This window comes from Dendropsophus ebraccatus, chromosome 7 (genome assembly GCF_027789765.1).
Source record: "Dendropsophus ebraccatus isolate aDenEbr1 chromosome 7, aDenEbr1.pat, whole genome shotgun sequence".
Lineage (NCBI taxonomy): Eukaryota > Metazoa > Chordata > Amphibia > Anura > Hylidae > Dendropsophus > Dendropsophus ebraccatus.
Window position 1 is genome coordinate 91,808,448 of NC_091460.1, and position 10,872 is coordinate 91,819,319.

Below are 10,872 nucleotides of genomic sequence, written 5' to 3' on the forward strand. Positions count from 1 at the left end.
ATTATCCTACTTTTTGTTTATAAGTATCCCACCTCTTAATGCAGTATTACACTGCTCAATTTGCCGAATAAGCGTGGGGAGATCTGCTAGATCGGCGCTTGTTTACATAGCCTATTTAGCCTATTACTTGGATTGACTATCATGCTGCAAGGGCTTAAGGTTTGTGCTGACACAAAAGTATGCATTAAGATTCATATTTCTGGATGTGTCAGCAATATAGAAAATTATTTAGCTTTGCTAGATAACCCTTTCACGACCATGGGTCATTGATCCCTCAATGCCCAGGTCGTTTTTGGACATCAGCTTATGGGATCATAATGATCCTATTAGCTAATATCTCTATGTCTGCCCCCTCTCCTCTGTCCCCTGCCCTTGACACAATCTTGGGACAGCGGCAGGGGAGGGGGGCGGCAGAGAGCACTGCCTTTCCTCCCTGCCTCTTCCCTCCCCCCACCGGCCTCCGTAGCCATTTCACTTTGTACAGGGAGAATTCTTTGTCAGGAGCTCGAAAGATGCTGCGGTCGTGCTGACTGCAGTATCTATAGGGTTAACGCTCAGCACCGGAGCGCGGCTCTGGTGCTGAGAGTTGTGATGGGTCCCCGGCTATCACTGATAGCTGGGACCCGCCGCAGATGACACAGGCACAGCTTCTATGCCTGTGTCATCCTGCAACTTAAATTAACATCGCTGCAGCATCAGGCATAGGCTGCAGTGACGTTAATTTACTGTGCAGTAGCGTGAGGGGGATAAGTGGTCCAAACAATGGAAACTGCAGCTTAGTGTTTCCATATTTAAAATAATGCACTTGGGGATAAAGAATCCTCTGTCTGAGTATCAAATCAGCAGTTCTGTGTGGTAAAGACTTCAGAAGAGAAGGATTTAGGGGTAGTGATTTCTGACTTAAAGTGAGTTACCAGTGCAGCTAGGCGGTAGGGAAAGCAAATTGTATGTTTGCTGGGCTCTATGTATATAGTATATAATATATGTGTATTTATATTATACATTTATGCCCCCACTGCCTGGGCCTTAACGCGAGAGGGTGTTAAATGTCCGCCCTGGCACGGTCCCGGGCTACGGAGCAGGTGGTATAGCATAGCAGTGATCAGTGTTACTTATCTAAAGTAGTAATGTAAAAGTCCCCTAAAGGGACTTAAAGTGTAAAAAAAAGAAATCAATAAAAGTTTTAATAAATGTCCCGAAGCCCCTCCCCCCAAAAAAGTGAAAATCTCCTCCCCCTTCCCATCTTATACATAAAACACTTATAAAACACATAAAAATAATAAAGTTAGTTAACATACACTATACCGTAGCGTGTGTAATCATCCGATCTATTAAAATAAAACAATATCGTTCCTGCACGGTGAACAGCGTGAACAAAAAGCGGTTAAAAATAACGCAAGGATTGCTTTTTTTAAATTACATTTAATTTATAAAAAAATTAGGAAAAAGCGATAAAATACATGTGATCTCGAAAAAAATGTTACTAATAACTAGAGATCATGGGGCAAAAAATGATACCCTATATGACCCCATAGGTGAAAAAATAAAATATAAGAGTCTCTATAAGAGTCAAAATAGGACCATTTTAAATACACCTATTAGCAAAACAAGGTTTCACTGCTAATAAAAATTGTAAAACATTAGAAAACCTAGTAAACCTGCATATCACTGTGTTTAGACTGACCTATAGAAGGAAAAGGATGAATGCCAGTTTTACCATAAAGTTCATTATGTAAACATGGAACCCCCAAAAATAATTAGCGGAATCATATTTTTTGACCAAAATTCATCCCTTAACCCCTTACCACATGAGGACGTAACTGTACGTCCTCGCGCGGGAGGGGGAGTTAAGAACCCCTCACCCGGCGGTCCCGGGTGAGGCATGTAGCCAGGGGCCGCAGCTATTAGCTGGCACGGTCCGATCGCCATGCCCACTAATTAAGTCTTCAGATGCAGCTGTCAAAGTTGACAGCTGCATCTGAAGACTTACTGCAGCCGATTCCCTGGTGTCTGGTGAGGAGACAACGTCATGGAGGAGCGATCTCCGTGTCTGGTGCCGGCCGGGGTCTGTGCCATAATGGCGCTGATCCCGGCTTGGCATTCTATTGCCTTTGGCTGCAGCAGCCAAAAGCAATAGCACACTGATCTTATCGATCTATGCTGTATAACTCTACAGCGTAGATCTTAACCCATAGCTGCACCAGGACGTTACTGAACGTCCTCGTGCCGCTATGGGAGTTCAGAGGGGGGTCGCGCGGTGACCCCCCTCTGAACTGCCGCAATCCCGGGTGCCGCATGTAGCCCGGGATCGCGGCTATTAGCAGGCACGGTCCGATCGCCGTGCCCGCTAATTAAGTACTTAGAAGCAGCTGTCAAAGTTGACAGCTGCTTCTAAATACTTGCTCATATCCATCCCTGGTGGTCTAGTGGGGGGATCGCCCCCCTGCGGCGCGATTGCGGGGGGGCGATCCCCGCATCCATCCCGGGCCGGGGTCTGCGCCGTAATGGCGCTGATCCCGGCTCGGCATTCTATTGCTTTTGGCTGCAGCAGCCAAAAGTAATAGAACACCGATCTCATGGATTCATGCAGTATAACTATACTGCATGGATCTCTATGAGAGATCAGAGTGCATATACTAGAAGTCCCCCAGGGGGGCTTCTAGTATATGTGTAAAGTAAAAGAAAAATGTATTTTTAATAACACAAAATCCCCTCCCCTAATAAAAGTCTGAATCACCCCCCTTTCCCCATTTTATAAATAAAAATAAATAAATAAATTAATAAACAAACATGTTTGCTATCGCCGCATGCGTAATCGCCCGAACTATTAATTAATCACATTCCTGATCTCACACGGTAAACGGCGTCAGCGCAAAAAAATCCTAAAGTGCAAAATTGCGCATTTTTGGTCGCATCAAATCCAGAATAATTGTAATAAAAAGCGATAAAAAAGTCATATATGCGCAATCAAGGTACCGATAGAAAGAACACATCATGGCGCAAAAAATGACACCTTACACAGACCCATAGACCAAAGGATAAAAGCGCTATAAGCCTGGGAATGGAGCGATTTTAAGGAACATATATTTTCTTTAAAAGGTTTTAATTTTTTACAAGCCATCAAATCAAATAAAAGTTATACATGTTACATATCGTTGTAATCGTAACAACTTAAGGAATATATATAACGAGTCAGTTTTACCCCAGGGCGAACGGAGTAAAAACAACCCCCCCCCCCAAATAAAAAAAAACTTTTTTTTTCAATTTCACCACACATATAATTTTAATAAAAGTCAGGATCACCCCCCTTTTCCCCATTTTATAAATAAAAATAAATAAATAAAACATGTTTGGTATCGCCGCCCCCCCCCCCCAAAGAAAAAGAATTGCGTTGTTTTTTTTGTTTTTGTTTTTTTTTTCAATTTCGTCACGCATATAATTTTTTTTCTGTTTTTCGCAGCATATTTTATGCAAAAATTCAGCCTGTCATTGCAAAGTACAATTAGTGACGCAAATAATAAGGGCTCATGTGGGTCTGTAGGTATAAAAATGCAAGTGCTGTGGCCTTTCAAGCATAAGGAGGAAAAAACGAAAACGCAAAAACAAAAATTAGCTCGGTCCAAAAAGGTTAAAGGAGTACTCCGGGGCTGATGAAAATAAAAATAAACATTCAAAATCAATCAAACATTCCGGATGGCGGAATCCGATTGACCATCAAATGGATCTGAATCTGTGGGATGTTCTCAGCGTGGATTCCTCAGTGTGAACACACCCTAATAAAGACAGCAATCAGCATAGCATCTCCCTTTGTACCCCATAGAGAAAATCTATATGTGCACATACAGTCTACTGTGATGTTATTATACTTATATTACTAAACACACAAAAAGCATACCTAAGTGCTTGTTTGAGGGCTTCATGGTCTTTATCCCTTACTTGTCACCACCCACTCTATGGATTCCACCCTAAGACCACCTATATACCTTACAGTGGGGGGAATGGAGAATGTTGACCAAACGGGAATCAGGACCTTTGAAATGCTAATGTCCAAATGGCCTCTGGACACACTGAAAGCTCAGTGCATGACTAGCACTGCCTAATGTTAGTATATATTTATAAACATGTACCAGGCATATTTATATGTGGTCATAGGCTCTAATCACACCTTGACAGTCTATGGCAAGAATACGTTTTGCTAATCTGTAAATTGGTGGGTTTGGTACATTCCTGAAAATGAAGGTGTTCTACAGGCAAAACAGTGATGAGCTATATAGCTGATCAGTCACAGGTGACAACACCTGGGACTCCCATCAGGTGTCTGTTACGCACCAGCACTACATGGTGCATGGGTCGGAAAGCAGTTTGCTTTGTTTACTGTATAGTGGAGGCAACGCGTCAATGCACCTTAGATGCTGTTCGACTGATCATGCCATTCAGTGACTGATGAGCTATCCTCAGGATGACGCATTATGACAGTAGTAGTTTTGCTAAACTTACATCAGTGGTTATGGTATGTTCCTGGGGATAAGGCTGCTGTTTGATTATTCTAGATGGTCATCTGCCTATTATTTAGGCAAAATTAGATAATGATCTTTATGAATGTTACAATGTGCTTGGCAACTAATATATACTTAATATGCTTCTAAAATGTGGGAGTGTTCATCTGTCAGCTGTTGAAGACATTTGGGTACCTTGTAAGAAAGGCAATCATGTCTGTCTTGTTTTTTTTTAGAAAGTTTCATTTCAGAAATAATGTGTTATTGTATATGTATATATTGTATGTGTATTGTAGGTGTTATTTATTGAAGTTGTCAATCTAGCATTGAATGATGATTTTATAACCATGCCCTATTTTTCCCTAGGATCGTTGTGCTGACCTGCGTATTTATGGATATGTGGATGAAGTCATGTCACTGTTAATGCAGAGTCTGGATCTCAAAATTCCAGTGTGGACTGGTTCACCAACTAAATTAGAACGAGAAGATCAGACCACGGAACACCCTGATAACTGCAATGGGGATTTAAATTCTTCACATATTAAAAAAGAAGAAACAGACACGTGCATTGAAGAGAAGCCCCACCTGCCAAAAAGAGCAAAAGTGGAGGCAACTTGTACATGAATTTGGATCAGCATTTAGCCACATTTTTGAGGCTCATTTTGAGCCACTAAAACTGTATAAAAAAATCAAGATGTTATTATTATAATTTTTTTAGCCTGTGTTAATTTTTCTATATAAATGTTTTCTCAGCCATACTTTTTAGCAGTTTATTGGCTACAGCAAAAGCTGTAACCCAGGAAATGGCTGTTTTCAGTGGAGCCATGTATTTTTTTCCCCCTTTTTTGTTTTTTTCTTTTTTTCTTTTCAAATCCTTGATAACCCCTTAAATAAATTCTTAAAGGGGTATTCCACTCAGACATAAATTTTAATATGTTGCTGTCCATTCCATACTTATCTGTTTAGTCTTTTCCCCCCCAAGTTTAATCTGAAGTGGAGTTGCTGATGAACTTACTGTGGTTAACCCTTCTGGCATTACAAAGTTGCAGGTAGGGACATGTTTACATCCACCATCTCGGAAGAGAGGGGGGAGGAGCGGGATATGGAGAGAAAAGCTCACACGCAGTTTTATGTTCAGGTTAGTGTGGAAATATTCCACACCCCGGCAAATCCCGTGCATGAGCTCTGTTCTAACTCATTCTAAGGTTCATTAGAATAGGGCCAATATGGAGCATTGATGAGGAGTACCGAGAGACAAACTATACTGCTTATTCATTAATTATAGTGCAAAATAAGTGTACGTAGGCTTAAACTGAAAATGTACTGCATTATTGTTTTATTGTTGGTGTTGTTTTTTTTAACCTTCTCTTAGGTTCTGTGTCTGTCTCCTCCATTAAAGCGACTCTGTACCCACAATCTGATTAAACTTGCAGCCCTGTTTCAAATTGATGTAGCCTAGTGGCTACATCCCTCCTCCCTGCCCTCTTCATCATTAACCCCTTCGTGCTGCAGCTAGTTTGGGCCTTAATGACCAGGTTAATTTTTCAAAATCTGACCTGTCTCACTTTATGCTCTTATAGCTCAGTGATGCTTTAACGTATGCTAGCGATTCTGAGATTGTTTTTTTTTGTCACATATGGCACTTTGTTAGTGGCAAAATTTGGTAACTACTTTGTGGGTTTTTTGTGAAAAACATCAAAATATCATGAAAAATTAAAAAAATTTGCATTTTATGAACTTTGAAATTCTCTGCTTCTAAAAAAAGAAAGTCGTAACACATAAATTAGTTAATAAGTCACATTACTAATATGTCTTCTTTATTATGGCATAATTTGGTAAACATATTTTACTTTTTTAGGGTGTTATGGAGCTTAGAAATTTATCAGCAAATTATCACATTTTCATGAAAGTTTCCAAAACTGATTTTTTTTTTTAGGGACCAGTTCTTTTTTTTTTAAATGGATTTAGAAGTCTGGTATCCTGAAAACCCCCATAAGTGACCCCATTTTGGAAACTACACACCTTAAAGCGTAACTGTCACGCTTTTTTTTTTTTTTAATTGCAGAAATCAGTAGTATAAGCGATTTTAAGAAACTCTATAATAGGCTTCATCAGCCAAAAAAGCCTCCTTCTGTACTCAAGAAGCAATCTCCCAGCCTCCCCCCCTGACTTCTTATCTGTGCATTATCAGGCAAACACGTCTTCATTACAGAGAAGCCAGTGAAGACAGGCTCTGCTCTCTCCATTGTAAGCCTATGAAGGGGGCAGGGGCCGAGGGAGATGAGGGAGCAGGAAGAGGTGACATGAAGGTCAGCTGTTTGTAGACTCTCTGGGCACCTAAAACGCTAAATTCAGGTTTCAGAAAGGTCAGTGCTTATCTATGAACTTACTGAGAGAAAATTGCAGGGTGTTGTGCTTTGTAAGACTGCTCCGTGCTCAGTCACTCCTAACAGCCCCTCCCCTCTCCATAGCCACATAATGGAGACAGAAATACTGCTTCATTTGATGTGAGAGGGGAGGCTGGGAGATTGCTTTTTCAGTACAGAAGGAAACTCTTTTGGTACATAAAACCTAGTACAGAGTTTCTTAAAATCGCTTGAACTGTTGATATTTAATGCTTTCAGAAAAATTACCCTGAAATGACAGTTACGCTTTAAAGAATTAATCTAGGGGTATAATGAGCATTTTAACCCTACAGGGGCTTGAGGAAAGTATTCACAATTAGGCAGTAAAAAAAAATGGAAAATTAAAATTTTCCAATAATATATACGTTTAGATTAAAGTTTCTCATTTTCAAAAGGAACATGAGAGAAAAAGCACCCCAAAATTTGTAACGCAGGTTCTCTTGAGTACAACGGTACCACATATGTGGGCGTAAACCACTGTATGGGCACACAGCCGGGCTCAGAAGGAAGGGAGCGCCAATTAGCTTTTCCAAAGCAGATTTTGCTGAAGTTTCTGAGCGCCAGGTGCGTTTGCAGAGCCCCTGTAGTGTCAGCAGAGAGAAAAACCCCCATAAGTCACCCCATTTTGGAAATTGCGCCCCTCAAAGAATTTATCTTGGTGTGTGGTGACTATTTTGACCCCACCGGTATTACAGGAAAGTATTCAAAAGAAGCCAGTAAAAATAAAAAACCTCGAATTCTTCCAATAATATGTTCGTTTAGTTTGAAATTTCTCAATTTCACGAGGAACAAGAGAAAGTACCCCAAAATTTGTAACGTAGGTTCTCCTGAGTACAATGGTACCCCATATGTGGGCGTAAACCACTGTATGGGCACACAGGAGGGCTCAGAAGGGAAGGAGCGCCAATTAGCTTTTTCAATGCAGATTTTGCTGCAGAAGTTTCCGAGCGCCAGGTGCATTTGCAGGGTCCCTGTAGTGCCAGCGGAGTAAAATCACGCCATAAGTCACCCCATTTTGGAAAGTGCACCCCTCAAAGAATTCATTTTCGGGTGTGTTAAGCATTTTAACCCCACAGGTATTAGAGGAAAGTATTCAAAATTAGACAGAAAAAATGAAAAACTCTAATTTTTCCAATTTTATGTTCTTTTAGTTTGAAATTTCTCAATTTTATGAGGAACAAGAGAAAAAAAGTACCCCAAAATTTGTAACGCAGGTTCCCCTGAGTGAAAACGTACCTCATATGTGGGCATAAACCACTGCATGGGAACACAGGAGGGCTCAGAAGGAAAGGAGCGCCAATTAGCTTTTTCAATGCAGATTTTGCTGAAGAAGTTTTTGAGCACCAGGTGCATTTGCAGAGCCCCTGTAGTGTCAGCAGAATAGATTCCCCCCAAAAGTTACCCCATTTTGGAAATTGCACCCCTCAAAGAATTCATCTTTGGGTGTGGTGACCATTTTGACCCCACAGGTATTAGAGGAAAGTATTCAAAATTGGCCAGTAAAAATGAAAAACTCGAATTTTTCCAATATGTTGGTTTAGTTTGAAATTTCTCAACTTCAAGAGGAACAGGAGAGAAAACGTACCCCAAAATCTGTAACGCAGGTTCTTGTGAGTAAAACGGTACCTCATATGTGGGCATAAATCACTGTATGGGCACACAGCAGGGCTCAGAAGGGAAGGAGCGCCAATTTGCTGGAGCAAAACCGCAGCTAGTAATAGTTATTAGAATAGCGCAGTTACTAAAATAAAAAAAATGAGATTACAGGTAATGTGGGGTGGTTACGGACAGTCTGGGGTGGTTATGCGCAACCTGAGGTGGTTACCGGTAATCTGGGGTGGTTACGGACAACATGGGGTGGTTACGGGCAACCTGCTGTGGTTACGGCAACATGGGGTGGTTACAGGCAACGTGGGGTGGTTACGGGCAACGTGGGGTGGTTACGGATAAACTGAAGTGCTTATAGGTAATCTCGGGTGGGTACCTGTAATCTGGCATGGTTACTGCAATCTGGAGGGGGTCATTGGCAACGTGCGGTGGTCAGAGGCGACGTGGCGTGGTCAGAGGCGACGTGCGGTGGTTACAGGCAGCGTAGGCTGGTTACAGGCAACCTGCTTTGCTTACAGACAATCTGGGGTGGTTACGGGCAACCTGCAGTGCTTACAGACAATCTGGGGTGGATACGGGCAATGTGTTGTGGTTACGGGCAACCTGCAGTGCTTACAGACAATCTGGGGTGGTTACGGGCAACCTGCAGTGCTTACAGACAATGTGGGGTGGTTACGGGCAATGTGGGGTGGTTACGGATAAACTGAAGTTCTTATAGGCAATCTGGGGTACCCTGTAATCTGGTATGGTTACCGCAATCTGGAGGGGGTCATTGGCAATTTGGCGTGGTCAGAGGCGACGTGGCGTGGTCAGAGGCGACGTGGCGTGGTCAGAGGCGACGTGGCGTGGTCAGAGGCAACGTCCGGTTGTTATGGGCAACATGCGGGGGTTAGGGGTAATTTGGGAGTAAACAGCAATTATTACTATAATAAAAAATGTTGTATTTTTTTGTATGTTTGTCACTTTTTTGTACTTTCTACATTCATTTTCACTATATTACCAAATTGGTCTCTGTCACTTTAAATTTTCAGAGCTGGCTGGTTGTGGAGCGCATCCGCACGTGATAACCATAAGTCTGTTCACAGCGATGGCGGCGGCCATCTTGGAAATGATGGCCGCCGGGGGAGGGGGGTTAGTGATCGCCCTACTAGGGGGGGCTGATCTGAGGTCTGGGGGACACTTATTTCATCGGCGGGGGAGATGAAAGGCTATAAGGCTATAACGTTAATAGCGGCGATAGTCGGTACGGGGGGGGGGGGGGGGGGGGGGGGGGGGGGGGCAGGGACGGACAGCCGGTAGCTGGGGGGATGGGGTGGGGGCCTTCCCGGCCCCGCAATCTTATTCTCTGCCATCGCCGTAAAAAGCTGATGGCAGCAGAATAAGGACCCTTAGTGACCGCCGTAAAAAGCCGTATCGGCGGTCACTAAGGGGTTAATATGCAAAAGAAGAGCCCGTGGAGCCTCATTGAAGAGTCTCAAAACACAGGACTAGCCAGATATCCCTCCGGGAAGGACCCAACCAAGGGGCAGTTCCTGTTAGGAAACCACCAAAACCACCATATTAAGTGGCCCTATAAGTCAATGTAATGACAAGGGATAAACCAAGGCTAGGTAACCATCCACATACAGCTGTTTCGGGGTGTTGCCCCTCATCAGTGTGGAGCAGGATTCTGGCTAGGTGGGAGCAATGCCTAGTAGAGCCATAAGAGAAACAGATTGCTGAACTCTGGGAGACCAGCCAAACGATAACACTGCCGGCTGCTAGTGAAAGTGCTCAATGCAGTGAAGTCCTAGGTGCATTGCCCCCTGGGAAACATGAATATGCAAAAGAAGAGCCCGTAGAGCCTTATTGAAGAGTCTCAAAACACAGGACTTGCCAGATATCCCTCCGGGAAGGACCCAGCCAAGGGGCAGCTCCTGTTAGGAAACCACCATATTAAGTGGCCCTATAAGTCAATGTAATGACAAGGGATAAACCATGGCTAGGTAACCATCCACATACAGCTGTTTCGGGGGTGTTGCCCCTCATCAGTGTGGAGCAGGATTCTGGCTCTTCGTCATTAGGAATGCCCCTAAAACAATTTCTCCTATTCATCACCTATCCAGCACATGCGCTGTATCGTTAAGCCACATGTGCAGTGTTCAGAAAGGTGATGAATAGGAAAAATCCTGCCTCGGGCATTTTTTAATGCTGAGGAGGGGCGGTGCAAGCCTAGGGCATAGACACTCTAGGCCACACCAATTTGACAGGGCTGCAAGTTTAGAAGTTGTTTTATTGGACAATAACTGCATCACCTGCCGAAGGGACCCCAGGACAGATCTTGTATTAAAAGCAGCCATCTGACGGTACCAGCGGTTTGGGAG

At 43.0% G+C, this 10,872-nt stretch overlaps 1 protein-coding gene across 6 annotated transcripts in view; it reads left to right on the plus strand.

The window, feature by feature from the left end:
- SIRT6 (sirtuin 6) overlaps nucleotides 1-6,280 on the plus strand; it is a 65,410-nt gene extending 59,130 nt beyond the window's left edge. For 5 of the 6 annotated variants that reach the window (XM_069977895.1, XM_069977896.1, XM_069977897.1 and 2 more), the window contains one exon: nucleotides 4,863-6,280. In XM_069977895.1, coding sequence (XP_069833996.1) covers nucleotides 4,863-5,120 — 258 coding nt within the window. In that variant the 3' untranslated portion in view covers nucleotides 5,121-6,280. The remainder of the gene's footprint in view (nucleotides 1-4,862) is intronic. The other variant, XM_069977900.1, reaches the window with a different exon arrangement.
- Nucleotides 6,281-10,872: the final 4,592 nt, after the last annotated feature.